The sequence below is a fragment of the Pithys albifrons genome, chromosome 23, assembly GCF_047495875.1.
Source record: "Pithys albifrons albifrons isolate INPA30051 chromosome 23, PitAlb_v1, whole genome shotgun sequence".
NCBI lineage: Eukaryota > Metazoa > Chordata > Aves > Passeriformes > Thamnophilidae > Pithys > Pithys albifrons.
In genome coordinates, this window is record NC_092480.1 from 3,577,801 (window position 1) to 3,596,905 (window position 19,105).

Genomic DNA, 19,105 nt, shown 5'->3' on the forward strand with positions numbered 1-19,105 from the left:
CGTGGTCTTGCGGGGGCGGGGCCCCCGAGGGCGGTCCCGGGGCCGGCGCGGGCGCGCGGGCGGCGATGGCGGAGCCGGGCCCGGGCGAGCCCCGCGGGGACGGGGATGGGAACCGGGACAGGGGCCGGGGCCGGGCGGGGAGCGGCGGGACGGGCACGGAGCCGCTGCAGCCGCGCGGCGAGAACGGCGTGGACGGCAGGGCGGTCCGCGTGGGCACCCGCCGGAGCCAGGTAGGAAGCGGTGGGAGCGCTCCCGGCCCGGCCGTGCAGGGCCCGCGGGGTGCGAGAAGGACTGAGGGAAGGGGCGGAGGGAGAAGGGACTGATGGAAGGGGGTGAGGGAGAAGGGACTGATGGAAGGGCTGAGCTGAGGAAAGGGCTGAGGGAGAAGGGGCTGAGCTCCCGCAGCCCGCGCGTTGTGATGCCCCGTCCTTGGGACTGCGGGGTGAAGTTTGGGAAGGTCGGCCCTGGCAGCGCTGCCCCGGGCTGAGCCCGCGGGTCCCTCCCGGGGCTGGGGGAGCCGCAAGGCCTGGGCAGCCCCTGTGGGACAGGCCCCGGTGCTGGCGGCTGCAGGAACCGCAGGAGATAGAGCGGGTATCGCTCCCACCGGGCCGTAGCCTCGCAGAGGGAGATAAGCGACCCTCGGACCTTTGTGCTGAGATAATCTCGCTCCTTCTGCCAGCACGTTCTAGGAAGAATTCTGTGCTGTCACGAAGGCGTTCTGGGGAGACACAGGGCAAGGGATATAGCCGTGCTGCCTGGTTTTCTGGCTGAGGCTCTTGGGGCCCTTTACAAAGGGAAGTAGCTACTTAGAGTTCCCTACTGTAAGGAAACTACAGTCCTGAGTTAATTACAAAAGGATCCTAAGCCCCTCGTGGGAGAAAAGCTGAAACTCACCTGTAGCTGCTTGAGTCTGCTGCTTCTTGCATGTGCAGAATGATGCCCTGTGTGATCCTGGTTTTATTTTACTTGTTTCTGCTGTTCTCATGCAAAGGAATGCTCTTCCTGCAGTTTACTGCTTTGAGATTTGTTGCTTGCTGTATGTGACAATATAAGGTTTGTGTAGAACCTCTAAATAAAGCTCTGTCCTTACAGAGGAGGAGTAACTTGTGTTTGACAGTAACTATAGGTTTTTCCAGTGAAATCCTACTGGCTTCTCCCAAAACTCCCAGTATTGGTTAAATTCACGCTCTTAGAGACAGCAGGAGACTGCCCAGTGTGAAATGTGACTTGTTCTTTCATCACTGAGCAGCAGGAGGATGGTTCTGCTGACTTCTCTGACCACTTGCTGATAAGCAGTCGTGTTCCACAGAGGTGAAACACAACAAGTAGAAGCATGAGAATCCTGATCTGCAGAATTCTGCTCCAGTCACTCTTCCTAACTTGGTAAATTCAGTGCTGGGATCACAACAGCACTGGACATGGGGAAATGTTGTGCCACTTGGCCAATAAAAGTTCTTCAGTGAAGTGGTCTGGTCATAACAGAGTTCACACAGTTCAAGGAGTTTGTAATTATGAGTGATTTCCCTCGAGGCAACCTATTTCTCATGCTCTTGATTTCCAGAGAACGTGCTGGGCATGCATGCCTGGCTGTTGAAGAATAGCAAAGCCTCCTTAGCTCCCCTGTGGACAACGTGCCCTTTCCTTAGGACTTTTTGCTTCCTTGCAGCTGGCCCGGATTCAGACGGACAGCGTGGTGTCCATGCTCCGGGAGCTGTACCCTGACCTGCACTTTGAGATTGGTGAGTTCTTGTGGATGCAGCAGCAGCCAGTTGGTTATCTCTGTGTGCAAGGGCTGTGTGTAGACTCAGGAGGAGAAAGAGGAGGATTCAGCCCCTCTTATCTAAGAGTGCAGCACGAATTCAGTTGTGTGTCTGAGCAGCTGCTGCTGCTGGTTCCTTCCAGGGGAGAGAGATGGATTTCTGTGGTTAAAGATGGATTTCTGTGGTTGAACACGGGAAGGTCGTGGCAGCCAAAAAGGAGAGGGCACAGTTTGCAGGTGTCACACACGAGATATTTTATTAAATCACTCCATGAAGAAAGAGGGAAAAAAAATAGGAAAAGGTAAAAGCCAACTCTAAACTACAAGTTACACAATACATATTGTAAAATCCCACCTCCCCTTGGTTGAATAGCAGTGTCCTTAAACTTCATTACAGCTTCTAATTGGATGTCACTGTTTGCCCAGATGTTCTCTCTCCTGTGAGAAATGTATCTCCTCAATATTCCTTTCTCATGGAGAGCTTCTCCCAAAACCACCTTATCTCATTTTGGTTTTGCTAGCCTGCTGGTTTTTCTCACAGGACAAGTTAAGTTTCATTGTTCTCATTTCTGTACCAAAAGGTACCAACTCTTAGGCCTCTGACACTGCCTGCAGCTCCAAAGGCCTTTTCTCATCTCAAAAAAACCCTTTTTTATCCTCACAGATTTCAGAGGTTCTTAATGATTGAAGCACTGAGTGTGTGATGGGGATGGTGTTTGCAAACCTGGTGCTGTTCTGGCTGCACCCCATGAAGCATTAGGGGCATTTTCTGGTCTGGGGCTCGAGGCTTTCAACAGGAATAATGGGAGAGCTCAGCCTTGCAGTGAGAACTGCTGGATGTGTGTTCAGAGACAGTGTGGCAGTTCCCACTGGGTCAGCTCTTGCCAAATCTGCCCCCTTTCCCCTTTGGTTTGGCTGACAGGGAAGAAGTCTCCATTTCACTTGAGTGCAGTGTATTTCTAGAAATTCTGGAATACTGACCCGAGTGGGGCTCCCCCAGCAGAGTGAGACACTGCACTGTGTGTAGGTGATTTCAGCCCCAGTGCTCTCACTGAGCCTCATGTTTTACCTGTTCTGTCTCTGAGCAGTTGCCATGTCAACAACTGGAGACAAGATCTTGGATACAGCACTTTCCAAGGTAAAGAATCTCTTCTTCCTCTATACAAGAACTGTTTGAGTTTGAAGTTATATTGACTGATGCTTCTCTTGTGATTCATGTTCTCCCATTTGTGTGCAGATTGGGGAGAAGAGTCTCTTCACCAAAGAGTTGGAAAATGCTCTTGAAAGAAATGAGTAAGAGCCTATTGTTTTTCTTTCTTTGTCTTTCCTGCATATGTGATTTGCTTTCCTTCTGTTCTGGTACCTCTGGCTAAAAAAAGAATTCCTTTGATAAGTCCCTGTCTTTCTTTCCCTTTTCTCTCTCTACCCTGGGCTTAGGCCATATGTTTTGAATTGGAGTTTTGTCATTTTGTCTGCCCCAGTTAGGTTGTAATTTCATTTTGATTCCTGCTTATGAGTATGGTCTTTTAAAAATACCTTACTTGGTGGTGGTAACATCTTGCAAAACATGTTTATTGTTGTCATGCTAATCAGGCATTGGAATGGGCTGCCCAGAGAGGGGGTGGATTCCCCATCCCTGGAGGTTTTTAACCTGAGCTTGGCCATGGCACTGAGTGCCATGATCTGGTAAAGGGACTGGAGTTGGACCAAGGGTTGGACTCGATGATCTCAGAGGTCTTTTCCAACCCAATCCACTCTATGATTCTATGATTATACTCCATTTTCAGTGAAGTTGGTGAAAATATCCTGGGGACTCAGGAATTTACAATGATGTTCCCTTGCCATGTGATGGAGCAGGTGCCCTGTAGTTTGGGTGACTGTCACTTCCAGGTTGGAGCATAATCCAGAGACTGATGCCTATTGGTGTGAGTCTCTCTTTGTGAACACCCCCCAGTATCTTCCCCTCATTCAGCTTAATGGTTTGTAAACTGTCTTTCATCTCTGCTGGGAGGAAGGCATTGTCCCAAAGGGAAAAGAGAGACAGAGGAAGGTGAATTAGCTTTTTTGGAGTAACATCAGAACTCTATAGTAGTTCTGGCTGTGGAATCCTGAATTTCCTCTTCTCCAGATTAATTCCCAGAGTGGCTTCAAGCTTTTCTGTAGGTGACTTGCAGGCCTCTGGTAGATCACCACATGAGCTCAACCATCTGTTCACTGATTACTCTCCTCTAATTTTTAGGGTTGATCTTGTGGTTCACTCCTTGAAGGACCTGCCAACTTCTCTTCCTCCTGGCTTTACCATCGGTGCTGTCTGCAAGTAAGTGTGGACTTGAGGCTCGATTCTCTGAAGGACTTGCATTTCACAGCGTTGGTAAAGGAGGGCAGAGGCAGCTTAGGTCCTTTTAGATGTTCAAAGTGTCATCACCCTTTAAATAATCTCCAAAACAGGAAAGACCAGAGCTGCCCTAGTGTTCCATACCCAACAGGTGTGCTGGAAATTCCTCTTTTCCAATGACAGTGAGGTATTTTGGAGCCAGAGGCAGTTCCTCCAGGGACTGATAGCAGAACTGTTGAGCTTAACAGCCTTCCCTTAAATGATGTGTCATTCATTCCGTGCTTGCATTACTTTGCAGAAGGGAAAACCCACTTGATGCTGTTGTCTTTCATCCCAAAAACTCTGGAAAAACGTTGAACCTCCTTCCTGAAAAAAGGTGAGTGGGAGAGGAAGGGGAAGGCAGGTGTGAAAACAGAAGGGGGTTGATACTTTGCAGCAACATGTCAGTGAGCCTTATCCTGTGTTGGTTTTATGCTGAGAGTAAAACTTTTCCTGAGAGTTCCACAGACTCTACACTGTGCCCACGAGCTGGGAAGAGCAGCAGGAGGGAGTGCTGAAACTGGTTTTCTTTCTTCTAAGGAGATATAAATCATTGACTGGTTCTTAGATCTTCATTTCAGTGTATATATATATATATATATATATATATATATATATATATATAAAAGTTAGCTTTTGTTTCCTTGAAAGGTCTGTTGTACCTCTGGCTGGAGGTGTAAGAGTATTCTGGATTTCACTGATTCTGTTTTTCCCTGCAGTGTGATTGGAACCAGTTCACTTCGGAGAGCAGCTCAGCTCAAAAAGAAGTTCCCTCAGTTAGAATTCAGGGATATTGTATCCTTTCCTGGCAAAAGGTGGGAGCTGGGGAAGCTGCAAAGGGGAAAATACAACTTCATGCAAAGTCTGCATTCAAGGCTGGTTTGTACCAGCTGACCTACAAGAACAAACTGCTTCGTAGAATCATAGAATGGATTGGGTTGGAAAAGACCTCCGAGATCAGCAAGTCCAACCCTTGGTCCAACTCCAGTCCCTTTACCAGATCATGGCACTCAGTGCCATGGACAATCTCAGTTTAAAACTTCCAGGGATGGGGAATCCACCCCCTCTCTGGGCAGCCCATTCCAATGCCTGAGCATTCCCTCTGGAAAGAATTTTTTTGTGATCTCCACCTTCAATTTCCCCTGTCAGAGCTTGAGCCCATTGTGCCCCCTTGTCCTATTACTGTGCCTGGGAGAACAGACCAACTCCCACCTGGCTTCCTCCAGGCCTGCCCTCTGCCACCCAGTTCTGAGGCACTGTAGCCATTCTGTCCTCTGATTTCTCATGGGGCTGTGAACAAGGGGCCAGCTGTGCTCTCTCTGGGGCTCAGGGTGCAGTGGGTTGTGTGTTTCACAGTGTTTCAAGGGCAGGGCCTCCCGTGTGTTTGTCCAAGGCGTATGACCAAATGCCAGTGGGTTGCCAGGAGCCCTGGTTGTGATTTGGACCACTGGTTCTGATGTGGATGGCTGAACTCCTGAGAAAAGGCATTGTTACTCTGAGCCTAGCAGAGCTCTTGGCAGTGCAGAAGGAGCTGGGTGTTAATACTTAAATGATGTGCTGTCGGCGCTTGAATATTAATTCCATAATGGAATGTTAATTCCATAATCATAGAATGGATTGGGTTGGAAAAGACCTCTGAGATCATCAAGTCCAACCCTTGGTCCAACTCCAGCCCCTTTACCAGATCATGGCACTCAGTGCCACGGCCAAGCTCAGTTTAAAAACCTCCAGGGATGGGGAATCCACCCCCTCTCTGGACAGGCCATTCCAATGCCTGAGCACTCTCTCTGGAAAGAATTTTTTTCTCATCTCCAAGTTAAATTTCCCCTGTCAGAGCTTGAGCCCATCGTGCCCCCTTGTCCTATTGCTTGGCAAAATTCTATTTAAAGAAAAATGTCCATATTTAGCACTTCTTTTGGGGTGGTACTGACCTCATTTGGAGGCTGTTGGATTCTGTACAGTCTGTAAATACTCAGGTGGTTGTGGGACTGTTTGCCTGCTGTTCCTGTGATTGCTTAACCACTTCTACAGAGAGGGAACTTAAATACCCGCCTGAAGAAGCTGGATGAGAAGGAAGACTTCAGTGCCATCATCCTGGCTGCTGCTGGGCTGAAGAGGATGGGCTGGGAGAACCGCATTGGCCAGGTGGGAGCAGCAAAGCAGGAAATACAGTTCTCTGCTAAACCATCACCTGGTGTGTTTCAGACCTTGTGGCTGCCCTGTCCAAGGCAAGCATGCAGTCTGCTGACTGCATTGCCATGTTAGCTTGTGATTTGAGGTGCTTCAGGGAGGAGTTTTGGGGGTCTTTTTTGGTTACTTTTTTCTTCATAGAGAATTTTATACTGTTCAGCTTTCCATGGTTCAGTAGCAGTTTGTGGTCTGATTGTCTCCCAGCACTTTGCATCACTCACGTCTGGCATTGTGCAACTCAGCTCCTTGTGACTGGCTGTTCCACAAAGTGCTGCAGTCCAGTTGATGGAAAGGGCATTGTCTCACTTGAGTACTGGAGCGTGGGAAGGGAGAGGTGATAATTCTTTGGTCTGACGTGCAATCAATTGGTATTAGGCATAGAATTTGGCTCTTGTTTCTTAGATTCTGAACACTGCAACTTGAGTTAAGTCTGGTTTTGCTTTCTTGCAGCTCCTGAGCCCTGAAGATTGTCTATATGCTGTTGGACAGGTGTGGTAAAACTTCTGTATTTTAAGCCATGGTGTGTATTGAAAGCCAGCAGCAGCACAGTGTGTCTGAGTGCTTAATTTTGCTGAACAGTTCTCGTGTGTTGGCTGCCAAAAACTCTCATCCATCTCTTTTGTTGGCTATTATGCTTTTTGGAAGAATGGGAGTCAGCTCTGTTATTCAGAGACTGATTTCTGTCAGTAATGGAAACCCAGTAAATGGGAAAGGGAACGTGCACAGTGACACGGCAGGTGTGGGGCAGGTTCTGACAGGGCTGGTGTTACACTCCACCAGGATGATTGTGCGAGGCCACCACAGCATCTTTGCCCTGTGACACTCCATCCTTGTCCCTCACAGTGTCCTGACTCCTGCAGGGTGGAGCTGGAACACTTGGAGCACATTCTGAGTGCTCCTGTTTCTGGGCGGGCCAACAGTTCTGTCCGTTCCGGGAGCGTGGCCGAGTTCACGCAGGATTGCTCAGCTGGTATCAAACTTGCTAAACCAGATCCATTTGTGATTGCAGGTGACCAGCCTGCATGTTCAGTCTGAAACAGTGATTGTGATCATGTGTTGGTCAGTTACTGTGCAGTGCCCCACCCTTCCCCTCATCCCCTTGTCTTGTTGTATCCAATTCAGGAAATAATTGTTTTGTCACTGTCACCCATTCAGCACTTGATGCTTTTGGAGAAAGGGTTGTAAACCTTGGATTTATCCAGCCTAGTCATGCCAAAGGCACGGTAGGGTGGGTGTTTCTGTATATGCAGACATAATTGAGATGGGCTCTAAAATGGTCTGAGGTGGCTGGTTAAGTTCTGATCTTTTGTTCGTAGCAGCTGCTCCAGGATGACTCTGCCCCAGCAGTGTTTGGTTATTCATTTCTGTAAACATCTCTCCCTTGGTGCAAAGGGCTTGAGCTCTGACTTGTTTTGTGGTCAGTGCTGAGTGCACACACAGATGTTTGAAGCTGAAGAATTACTACATTTTGTTGAGTGTTTTTTTTTCTAGGGTGCCTTAGCAGTGGAAGTTCGAGCCAAAGACCAAGAGATACTGAGCATGGTGTCTGCCCTGCACGATGCAGACACCGTGTTGTGCTGCATTGCTGAGAGAGCCTTCATGAAGCGTTTGGTAGGTCTGGTGTCCCTGCTCTCCTGCCCCCAGCAGTAAATAAATGCTGCTCTAATTAACTTGAGACCATAGTGTGGGGAATGGGTTACACTTCCCTAAAGCTGCAAAGGCAGGATCTGAACTGAGAAGGGCCTGAAGAGTGATAGGCAGGTGCAGCCTAAACTTCTCAGAGGCTTTGGAAGTGCTGGGTAGGAGCCCCAATTTCAGCAGCTTTTTGTTTTAGGAAGGTGGATGCAGCGTCCCTGTTGCTGTCAACACCCTGCTGAAGGATGGCCAGGTGAGGAGTGCTTTGGTTTTTCTCTGGGTTTTTTTCTGAAAACCTGTTCCAAGTGTGTGCATGTTCCCTGATCCTTCACTGAGGGTAATTCCAGCAGGTATCTTTAGGGCAGAGAGGCTCCTGACTTGCCTCTTCCATCAATGGATCTGGCTACTGAAACTGTCTTCTGGAAAATTCTCTCATAATACATACCAGATTTCCCCTTTCTTATTTTAAGGTAGTGTTGCCCTGAGATCTGAGTCTCACTTCTGACCCCACCAGATCTGTTTTTAGACAATAGGGTGTGATTAAGGAGGTGGGAAACTAGAAATTCAGCCTTTTCTGGGAAGTTGCGTCTTCCCCAACAGGGAATTCTTCTCTTGGATTGTTCTGCTATTCTTTTTAATCCCACTGCATGACAAAATCCTTCCCCTCCAGACTTAGCTTTGTATGTTGGGTGGGTTTTTTTAAAGAAGGGGGTAGTTGGCTGTCTGTTAATGTGGTTTTAATCCATTCTGTCTTTCCAAGCTGTACCTGACAGGAGCTGTCTACAGCTTGGACGGATCCGACAGCCTGAAGGAGACCATGCAGACCAGTGTGAACTACCCCCATCAGGTGTGTGATCCAGTGGCTTCAAAATTCAAACCTCAAGCTGAATGACAAACCCCAGACCTTTAGAAACAGATTACTTTTGATCTGGTTCTGTAACAGCACCGTGTTCCTGAGGCTCCTCAGACCAGATTTCACTAAATTCCTTGCCTGCTCCTCCCTGCTGCCTGACCTTGAGGTGTTTGTGTTTGCAGAATGAAGATGGACCCAACGACGACGTGCAGCACGTTGGTGTCACAGCCAAGAACGTCCCTAGCAAGGCCCAGGAAGCTGCAGAGAACCTGGGTATTGAACTGGCTAATTTGCTTCTGAGCAAGGGAGCAAAGCACATCCTCAGCGTGGCGAGGCAGCTCAACGATGCCCGCTGAGCCTCGGCGTGGCCAGGACTGCTGCACCTCCAGCTACAGCTCTGCAGCTCCACCATCATCCTCTGGGGGATGGCACTTATTTAAACATTCACACCAATCTTTGCCTGATGTTTGGGTGCAAAAACCTGAAATAATAAGCTAACTAACTTGAGTAGTTTGTGCTGTTCAGGGCTTTCGTCCCTCTCTTAAGTTGCCAAGTGTCTCTGGGGTATTTTCAACGATTTTTGTAGCTAGGAAGTTAAAATAAAAAATTAAAAATAAAAGTCTGTGTTCTGTTCAACATAGGAACAAAGTGGTTGTTACAATTATAACTGGAGACTCACCTGTGCCAATACTAAAATGCTGTGCTGAGTGAATCCTTAATTTGGGCCTGTTCACTCACTGGGCCACTGAAGGCTCTGCTCCCATTAGGTTGCCTTTTAGTGTTTCTTTAGTAAAGTAGCACAGATACCACCACCACCCTGTCTCAGTTAAGATAAATTAAGTTTGCAATTACCAGGTAGATGCAGATTTGCCAATTGGTCAGGATTAAATCAGGGAATGGACAGCTATTGTGGCTTCCCTGGTGTGCTTGTCCACAGGGGCCATCCGAGCCAGTCCATCTACACTGGCCACTCAAAGGGGATCTGAAGCAAAGCCCAAATCTGGGCTATTTTGCCTTTTTTAACAGCTCCCTCCTTTAACTGTGGCTCCCTCCACTCCCTACTTGGTTACCACCCTCAGCAGGGCTTGTGTGTTGCAGTGCCGTGTAGAAACACCCAAACGGCACCGCACTGGGGTCCGTTTTGTAAACGAAGCACTGTTTATTCTCTATGCAACATCCACTGGCGGTAACAGAGGTAAATACAGTGAAATTGCGAGCCCTTGCGGAGCAGCTCGTGGTGTGTCTGCCGAGCTCTAGCCGGTCCCTGCCCGTTCCCTCCTCCCCGCCCTGCGCGATCGCAGCTCTTCCCGTGAGCAATGGGGTGGCCCTGAAAAGGGCCTTTGTGTGGTGTGGAAGGTCCGATCGGCCTAATACTCCTGCGACTGCTGCCCGCTGCCCTTCTTGCCGGCCTTGGCGGGGCCCGCGGCGCCGCCGCTCGTCTTCTTGGGCAGCAGCACGGCCTGGATGTTGGGCAGGACGCCGCCCTGCGCGATGGTCACGCCGCCCAGCAGCTTGTTGAGCTCCTCATCGTTGCGCACCGCCAGCTGCAGGTGGCGGGGGATGATGCGCGTCTTTTTGTTGTCGCGCGCCGCGTTGCCCGCCAGCTCCAGGATCTCGGCCGTCAGGTACTCCAGCACGGCCGCCAGGTACACGGGCGCGCCCGCACCCACCCGCTCCGCGTAGTGCCCGCGCCGCAGCAGCCGGTGAACGCGCCCGACCGGGAACTGCAGCCCAGCCCGGGACGAGCGAGACTTGGCCTTCGCGCGGGCCTTACCGCCGCTCTTCCCTCGGCCGGACATGGCGCCGATGCGCTCGCTGCGCCCGCCGCGGCCAACTGAGGCTCGCCCGCCCCGCGCCCGCGCTTTTATCACCTCCCGTCAAGGAGCGCTCCGCTCATTGGACAGCGGCGCCGCGCCTCGCCATTGGCCCGTGTGCCCGAAGAAACTTTTTGCTGATTGGTCATCTCTGCAGCTCCGCGGGGTTTAGCGTGAGCCTATTGGTGGAGGGGCGCAGCCAATCAGCGAGCGAGGCGCCAAATTCAAACGGCAGCTGGGCCGTTGCGGGGGCGGTTGGTCCCCTCACAGCGTGTCCCTCCGTGTGTCCCCTCACGGTGTGTCCCTCACGGTGTGTCCCCTCACGGTGTGTCCCCTCACGGTGTGTCCCTCAGTGTGTCCCCTCACGGTGTGTCCCCTCACGGTGTGTCCCCTCACGGTGTGTCCCCTCAGTGTGTCCCCTGCTGCTGTCCCCTCACGGTGTGTCCCCTCACGGTGTGTCCCCTCACGGTGTGTCCCCTCACGGTGTGTCCCTCAGTGTGTCCCCTCATGGTGTGTCCCCTCATGGTGTGTCCCCTCATGGTGTGTCCCCTCAGTGTGTCCCCTGCTGCTGTCCCCTCAGTGTGTCCCCTCACGGTGTGTCCCCTCATGGTGTGTCCCTCACAGTGTGTCCCCTCACGGTGTGTCCCCTCACGGTGTGTCCCCTCACGGTGTGTCCCCTCAGTGTGTCCCCTGCTGCTGTCCCCTCACGGTGTGTCCCCTCACGGTGTGTCCCCTCACGGTGTGTCCCTCAGTGTGTCCCCTCATGGTGTGTCCCCTCATGGTGTGTCCCCTCATGGTGTGTCCCCTCAGTGTGTCCCCTGCTGCTGTCCCCTCAGTGTGTCCCCTCACGGTGTGTCCCCTCATGGTGTGTCCCTCACAGTGTGTCCCCTCACGGTGTGTCCCCTCACAGTGTGTCCCCTCACGGTGTGTCCCCTCACGGTGTGTCCCTCAGTGTGTCCCCTGCTGCTGTCCCCTCACAGTGTGTCCCCTCACAGTGTGTCCCCTCACAGTGTGTCCCCTCACAGTGTGTCCCCTCAATGTGTCCCTTCCTGCTGTCTCCTCACAGTGTGTCCCCTCATGATGTGTCCCTTACACTGTGTCCCCTGCTGCTGTCCCCTCACAGTGTGTCCCTCAGTGTGTCCCCTGCTGTTCCCTCACAGTGTGTCCCCTCACAGCGTGTTCCCTCACAGTGTCCCCTCCTGCTGTCCTCTCACAGTGTGTCCCCTCACGGTGTGTCCCGTCACAGTGTCCCCTCCTGCCGTCCCCTCAGCGTGTCCCTCAATGTGTTTCCTCACGGGGTGTCCCCTCAGTGTGTCCCCTCATGGGGTGTTCCCTCCCGGTGTCCCCCGCTCTGTCGCCTCTCATGTCCCTGTGTAAGGGTTGGTGGCGCTGCCAAAGGGCCCCGCAGTGGCCGCAGATGGTCCCTGGGCTGCTCCCGGAGGGGTCCGAGGGGTCCATTCAGCCCCCTGGCCCCAGGCCAGGCCTGGCTGCCCCCCAGAGAGGAGAGAGGGGGTCCCGGGATGTCTGCAGGCATACGGAGGGAGAGTTTGGGAGTGAAAGGATCATGAGATCCTTCTTAGGGGATTGCAGGGATGGGTGAGATGTATTAGGGCTTTATAAGTATAACAATGCAAGCACCGAAGGTGGGGAAGGAGTTAAAGTGAACTGGGAGGAGAAAAACATGGGACCACTAAAGAAAAAAGAGACTGAAGAAAGTGGCTGTGCCTTAACATGTTGCTGATCAGTAACAATGCTCTCTGCAGTCTGTTCTGTCTCACTGAACTCCATTTCTAGTTTTTTCCCCAAGGTGAGGGGACTCTCAGCTCTGTGTGTTCATGGATGTCTCGAAGTCTCAGCACAAGCCACTGGCATCAGACCACAGGTTAAGGGGGGCAGTGTGTGTGTTGTTCCAGCAAGTGGGAAGACCTCAGGGGGTGCAGGGAGGGGCCAGGGCTGCAGTGGAATGAAAGAATCATAGAATGGATTGGGTTGGAAAAGACCTCCGAGATCATCAAGTCCAACCCTTGGTCCAACTCCAGTCCCTTTACCAGATCATGGCACTCAGTGCCACGGCCAAGCTCAGCTGAAAAACCTCCAGGGATGGGGAATCCACCCCCTCTCTGGGCAGCCCATTCCAATCCCTGAGCACTCTCTCTGCAAAGAATTTTTTTCTGCTCTCCAACTTCAATTTCCCCTGGCAGAGCTTGAGCCCATCGTGCCCCCTTGCTGAGTGCCTGGGATGGGAACTCCTCAATGAACGAGCCACAACAGTGAGTAGGATTTAGAGCCAGGTATCCAGGACCACATTTGCCAGATCAGGATGGGCAGGATGCTGACTGGAGGTAGGGCCAAGCCATCTTACTGGAGAAAACGTGGTGGCTGCCTGGGTGTTCCCTACTGGAAGGCCACATGCCTGGATCAGAGCAGAGATTCATTTTCCTCTCTTCATACGCCCTAAGGCAAGGAAATCCAGCAACCAGTTATTGTACAGACTGAGTGTTTAAGGCCAGGTACTGAGGAGTTTCATGCTGTTTGTGTGTGTAGCTGTTTATGAATATGCTCTACTAGTAGACTTACAAACTGGAGAGGAGTTTGGCCACTTGTGCCATTCACACTGGAGTGCTGTGTGTTGTCTGTTGCTCAGTCCTGCTGGACACATTTTCACCCACTGGAAAAACACTGGCTGGATGTGGGTGAGCAAAGGTGCAGCAGCCTTGCATTTATTAAGGTGCTGCACCTGTCAGCTCCTGCTCCAGCCACCTCAGCACCTGTTTTTGCTGTTGCATTTTTTCACTTTTCACTCCTCTTAATCTTGCACAGACTCTTTAACCTGGTGCTCCGATGGCTGTTGGGTTTTGTTGGGTAAGTAGCAATTCTGTGCTGAACTAGGGTGTGATATAAAGAGTTATTTACACTTGAGGAGGTAATGGCAGCCTGCAGGGTCTGGTTCCTAAGGACACAGCCATCCTCACTCTGCTAGCCTGTTCCAGATGGGTCCATGAAGAGGCAGCTGATGAAGAGGTTCAGAATTAAAAGCCCCCCAGCAACAACATTCCCAGTAGCCATAAAAAAGGAAGGAGATGACTGTAGAAATGATCACCCCCAGCACAGTAAAATGCTACAGAGGGAAATGTAACCCAGTTTCACAGCATGTCAATACTGTCCAAGCAAAGCACTGCAGGGGAAAGGGTACCATGAGTTATTTTATTCTTGGAGCGCTCCCAGTTTTGGTTTATAACAAGTCACTCTCTGTCCATAGATCAAAGGACTGGAGAAGACAGGAGCAGGATCTGGTTTACTTATTGTGCTCTACAGAGTCTCACAGAGTTTAAGGTTGCTGTTTTCTCTCTTGAGAAACAGTAACATCCTTATTAGATGTACAGAGATTCCATCTTTCCCACTCACTTCCCTGAAGTGCTGTCAGTAAACACTTGGGTCATTTGCTTTCCCTGTGAAAGGTATTCCCAGTAATGATGTCCACGTAGCACTGAACCTTTTCTACCAGCAGAACTGGACAAAAGCCTTTGGTGCACAACAGCAGTTGCTCGTGATTTTGCTCTCAGAAGGTTGGAGTAAGATCAGCTGAACCACCTGATCAGCATCTGGAGCAAAGGGCCTGGCAGGGACAGCTCCTTCAGTCCAGTCAGACATCATAGAACAGACGCACCAGTTGGTACCGGATGGAAAATGCAACGGTGCTGCCCAGGACCTACAGAAAAATGAGACACAACAGGAATGTTACAGTGTCAAATGGGCTGCAGGCTGTCACATTCCTCCTTTCCAGATGGATTTGCTAAGCTTTCCAGCATGACTTGTCTCATTAAACAGCAACATATAGGCTAAATTTTTTAGGTTTAGAAAGATAAACGGCCAAAGTCTATCCATAGACCTTGTTTCTTTCTCTGAGAATTACAGGTATTAGTGGAAGATTTCTGTATGTCTGCACACAGTCCCAGTCTGAGAACATGTGGATGAAATGAAAGGTTGAGAATAACTCCTTCCTCCTTAAGGAGAATATATGGATTGTAATGGAAAACACCTCATGGCAGAGCTCCAAGTCAGCATCCTCACACTAAGAGGCTGTCAGGAGTCCTCTGCTGGGACTGGGCTCAAGGCAAGTCCTCTGTACTTCCTGTCTTGTGCCATCCCCAATGTCATCTGCCTGTCTGTTCTGTAGGCTTTCCTTGGAAGTCCTTCCTCCTGAATGGGAATTTGGCTAAGTGCCTCTTTCATAACGAGACCCTCTCACCTTAAATCCAAGGACGAAAAAAGAATTTTATCATGGGTAATTATCAGTGTAGGCCCTTCCAAAAGTGGTGTTTCTACTATATTATACATGAGACTTCACATACTGAGTAGGGGTAGTGGCAGTATCTGTGAGGTGTATTATCCTTGTGCTCAAAGTGCCTCCAAAACACTCCTGCTCAGACTCCAGGGCCTGCTGAGCCTCGTGCCACCCTGGCACAACTCCACCTGCTGGAGAGAACTCCAAGCCTCTCAGCTGGTATGACTGAAAAGCAGGAACATGCAGAAAAGGCTGTACTGGGTCAGCTACACGGTACTCTGCTGTCCTCCTGTGGTTTTATAGCAGGCAATGATTTGTGCCTTGGCAATCTCCTCAAGCTATCCTGGGGACTTGTTTGTATAAGCTCCCAATGAACAGGGAGGAGTGTGTGTGAATCTGTTTCCTCCTTGAGCTGTGTAAGCCTCTGATTCTCCCCGAGTTCCACAGCCCAAGTGCACTTCCTGTGAAGAGCATGATCTGTCCTTCCCCCTTTCCCCTTCAAACTCTTGGGACTGACTTGGATCTGTTTCTGTTCCAGAGCACATCTTTCTGCTGGAGGAACCCTTTGTCTGACCTGAATGAGCAGCAACAGCAGAGTGAGATTTCGCTCGTGGGTGGGTCCAATCAGCTTTATGACAAAGTTAATAAGTGTCATATTATTGCATTCAGTGTATTCGCCATCTTCGTCCATTCCACTCCTCACATCTACTACGTGCAAGATCTTGACTACCTGGGGAAAGAAATATTGCACACTATTTCACCAGGTCTGTTTGGTGCTCATGGTTTGGTTTTGCACAAGAGCCCTTTGGCTGTACCACCCCTGAAATCCGGGCTGAGCTTTTACTTAAAAAGACAGGACAGAGTTATGATGGTCCTGGGACACTGCTATGTGTGCTTATTCTGAAAAGCTGATTATTAACACAATCAAGTGACTGTGAGGGATGGGAACAGACCAGGCAGAATGTTTTCTTCTGTATTTCAGCCAGAACCCAGAAGTTCTGCATTCCCTCCCATCCTGTTCCTCTTGCATTAGACCAGCAAAATGCACCTCAGTTTTGAGTGTTTTCAGGATATTACCTTCAGAATGTTTGTTCCTAGGGCAGAGAGGCTCTTAGTTTTGAATTTGGAGTAGCTCATCTCCAACTTTCCTGTACTAGGATTAAGCCTAAAAGAAAAATTAAAAATTTAGTCCTGATAAAACAGTAAGACAGAGGCCCCCATGTAAGCAGACTTAGATCCACAGCTGAGAAAGACATCCAGTGGTAGAAAAACCAGGAATAACCCAATGCACTTAACAGCTGCTGATACTCAGGCCCTCAGAGGGGACTCCTCCCTCCTGTACCCCCAATATATGCATAAAGTTGCACAGTTTAAAGAGTAAAATAGAAGAATTTAACATCTGCAGAGAGAATTGCTGGCACAGCAGTGCTGCAGAATGCCTGCTATGGTAACTCAGCAGATCTCACTGCAAAAGCATTAAAAGCAGCATGTGTCAACTTCTCTCAATCTTGCAGCTGAGAATCATCCTATTCTGATGTTAAAAATCATTCTTCTGTATCTGAGGGGTGGGGTGGTCAGGAAAGTTCACTTTTTTGAGAAACCTCTACTGGACTGGACTGCAGCTGACAGAGTGAGCTGGCTGCCCTGTAACTAGAAAACATAGTCTGGCTTTTCAAAGGAGCAGCTACCACCCCTTTCTCAGCTGGTGTTGGAGACAAAAGATACAATCTGTGGGACCACTACAGGTCACTCAGGTACGTTACCTCGGCAGCCGGTGGCGAGGACAAGGAATGATGTGGAAGAGTTGAGGCAGTGAGTAGAGGAAGTTGAGCACTTGTGGGATGAAGAAAAGCAACATGGTTTTGCTGAAGTGCCCCAAGATCCCCACCACAGCAAAGGTCATGCCAGCAAAGTAGCAGAAGGTGTCCCCAACAAACACCCGGGACGGGTACCTGCAATCCATGGGGCAGAAAAGCAAAGGTCTGTTGTGATTCCTGGTGCCATGAAAATTATTTTATCACCACTGAATTTGTGTCTACATCACAGCTCAGGGGCCAAGAGGGATCTGCAGCACATCTACAGTAAAAACAAGTCTATGTATTTGTTCTAAGACCTGCAGGACTCAGACCCACCACCAGGCTTGGAGACAATACAGCCTCAACAGATGGCCAGTGAGGAGCAGAAGGGAGTGTATTCTGGTTCTGTGCACTTGGGTAAGATGATGTAACCACAACAGTTCTGATAAAAAGAAAAGCTACACTGTGTAAATGCTTTGTGCTCTTAGTTCTGGCAAGAAGCCCATCTACACTCTGGTGTCCCCTCTGCACATTGTTAAGTGGCTCTGTTTGTTTGTAAAGGGAGAAAGTAGAGGGAAAAGATGCTTCCCAAGGAAACTCTAATGTCCTTACTCTTACCAGTTGTGGTAAAATAGGCCCAGCGTGGTAAAAAAAAAGGGAATCATGAAGTAGAGAGAAAAAATGTGATCATCTCGATAGTCTCCTACAGAAAAAAGAAAAACATTGTTTGTGGTAAGACAGGACTGGTTGACTTTTAATAGCATCAGCTATTGTAGTCTAGCATTCAATCTCCCCTTGCTTTTTGAACCCACAGGTGTTTGTTATTTTCCTTACCATTTAACTCTACAATGTTGAATACAATAATGGAAGCAGCTATCACCAGCGACTGTCCTGCTTCAATCCCATTAATTCCTGCGAGAATGTTGATGGCATTGGTGCAGAACACTGCCAGCATGCCCATGTACACGTAGTAGAGGATTCCTGTGGATCAGAGCAAGCCAAGTGATTTAGTCCTGGGAGGTGAAGCAGGCCCTGGACCAATTCACCAAAGCTCTCACCTCCTGCTTTGCCCAACAATCCATTACCTAACGATCTCAGTGGGTTCTGACAGTGGTAGTTTACACAGATTGCTGTACAAACAGCCCCCCACTGCCCCAGGGGCACAGGCTCCAGGCTCTGCTTGTTTTTGTCCTGCTCCTGTCACCAACCAGGTGCTGTGCTCTCCTGGAACTCATCTGTACTGCCACAATCACGGGAGAAGCATTGGTGCCTATCTATTCATAGCTGAATGTGTGCTGGGTTTCTGGATGTTCTCTCCAGCCTAATCCTCAGTGGGTGGAGTTCCACCCTCTCACTGGTTACTCAAGCAAATCCTTTGTCTGCTCCCTCTGCAACACACAGTGCTTCAGGTGATCCCTTCCACCAACTGCTCACCACTTGGCTGGTGGCTCCTGGTGACTCACAACTCACCCAGATCCAGGTGCATGCCCAGCAACACCCGGAAGGGTTTAGGCACCACAATGGTCGTGTTCCCAAAGCTGGTGAAGTAAACCATGAGCAGCGGCAGGGAAGCCATGGTAGGGAGCAGCAGCTTGTGGCGCCAGGGCAGGTTCAGAACGTCATCTGCAAAGCCCAGGAAAACCATGCAGCAGATGGCGAGGAGCGCACCGATGAGCTCCACGAACTGCGGACAGAGAACAGGACGCGGTCACCGGCGCCGCTCCCGGCCGAGCAGCCGCGCCCGCAGCGCCGGGCCAGCCTCACCTCGTCGTGCGGGAACGCCGCGCACTGCTCCTCCACGAAACACCTCAGGAAGGGCACGGGGATGAAGCAGAAGAGGATGATGAGGAACACGGCGCCGCTGATCACGCCCTGCGCCTCGGGGCTGGGGGGAAGGCAGAGCAGAGCGGGTCAGGCGGGCCGGGCCGGGCCGGGCCGCGGGGCAGCCCCGGGGACAGCGCTACTCACACGGGCCGGCGCGACGCCTTGTTCAGGTCCTCCCCGAAGAGCCGCGCCGCCAGGAAGCGGTCGGTGAAGGCCGGGATGAGCGTCAGCGTGGCCGCGAAGCCCAGCAGCGACCCGGCGAGGTTGATGAGCAGCGGCACGGCGGGCCAGGCCGCCATGGCCGCCGCCAAGGGCACAGCGCGGGGCGGGGGCAGCCCCGCCGCCTCCCCGGCCCGGCTACAGCAGGGGCGGTGCTGCCGGGGGCGCGGGGCACCCGCGGCCTATGAGGGACGGGCACGCCATACTTGGCCCCGGGATGTCCGCGGGCAGCGGTGCGGACCCGCCCGCCCGTCCGCGGCTGCTCCGAGCCCCGCGCACGAAGCTCCGCCGGAGCGCGGGGGCGGCACCGCCACGGGCTCCGCTCCGCCCCGCCCCAGCCATGGCCGCCCCTTCCC

The 19,105-nt window shown here is 51.1% G+C and overlaps 3 protein-coding genes across 3 annotated transcripts; 1 reads left to right on the forward strand and 2 right to left on the reverse strand.

Annotated features, from left to right (window-relative positions):
- The first annotated feature begins 43 nt into the window (after positions 1-43).
- HMBS (hydroxymethylbilane synthase) lies at positions 44-9,437 on the forward strand. The gene is made up of 13 exons (XM_071576088.1): positions 44-230; positions 1,667-1,739; positions 2,848-2,897; positions 2,997-3,052; positions 3,999-4,076; positions 4,393-4,470; positions 4,853-4,928; positions 6,165-6,278; positions 6,774-6,812; positions 7,815-7,934; positions 8,158-8,211; positions 8,719-8,805; positions 8,994-9,437. The coding sequence occupies exons 1-13, from the start codon at positions 66-68 to the stop codon at positions 9,165-9,167; spliced, it is 1,164 nt and encodes a 387-aa protein (XP_071432189.1). The 5' UTR covers positions 44-65; the 3' UTR covers positions 9,168-9,437.
- A 513-nt stretch (positions 9,438-9,950) lies between these two features.
- Positions 9,951-10,635, reverse strand: H2AX (H2A.X variant histone). The gene has a single exon (XM_071576152.1). It carries the CDS (start codon positions 10,608-10,610, stop codon positions 10,179-10,181), a length of 432 nt encoding a protein of 143 aa, XP_071432253.1. The 5' UTR covers positions 10,611-10,635; the 3' UTR covers positions 9,951-10,178.
- A 3,174-nt stretch (positions 10,636-13,809) lies between these two features.
- On the reverse strand, positions 13,810-19,060 carry DPAGT1 (dolichyl-phosphate N-acetylglucosaminephosphotransferase 1). Its single transcript, XM_071576448.1, has 9 exons — positions 18,675-19,060; positions 18,471-18,591; positions 18,177-18,390; positions 17,541-17,687; positions 17,325-17,409; positions 16,674-16,862; positions 15,988-16,075; positions 15,485-15,640; positions 13,810-14,334 (listed from the first exon to the last, which is right to left on the reverse strand). Exons 1-9 carry the CDS (start codon positions 18,827-18,829, stop codon positions 14,269-14,271), a joined length of 1,221 nt encoding a protein of 406 aa, XP_071432549.1. The 5' UTR covers positions 18,830-19,060; the 3' UTR covers positions 13,810-14,268.
- Between the last annotated feature and the right edge of the window lie 45 nt (positions 19,061-19,105).

Coding starts and splice junctions, on each gene's coding strand:
- HMBS (XM_071576088.1), top strand. CDS start 66: ATGGCGGAGCCGGGCCCGGGCGAGCCCCGCGGGGACGGGGATGGGAAC. Junction 4,077..4,392: donor ACCATCGGTGCTGTCTGCAA/GTAAGTGTGGAC, acceptor ATTACTTTGCAG/AAGGGAAAACCCACTTGATG. Junction 6,279..6,773: donor GGGAGAACCGCATTGGCCAG/GTGGGAGCAGCA, acceptor GCTTTCTTGCAG/CTCCTGAGCCCTGAAGATTG.
- H2AX (XM_071576152.1), bottom strand. CDS start 10,610: ATGTCCGGCCGAGGGAAGAGCGGCGGTAAGGCCCGCGCGAAGGCCAAG.
- DPAGT1 (XM_071576448.1), bottom strand. CDS start 18,829: ATGGCGGCCTGGCCCGCCGTGCCGCTGCTCATCAACCTCGCCGGGTCG. Junction 18,592..18,674: donor AAGGCGTCGCGCCGGCCCGT/GTGAGTAGCGCT, acceptor CCTTCCCCCCAG/CCCCGAGGCGCAGGGCGTGA. Junction 16,076..16,673: donor CCTCGCCACCGGCTGCCGAG/GTAACGTACCTG, acceptor TTTTTCTTTTAG/GCTTAATCCTAGTACAGGAA.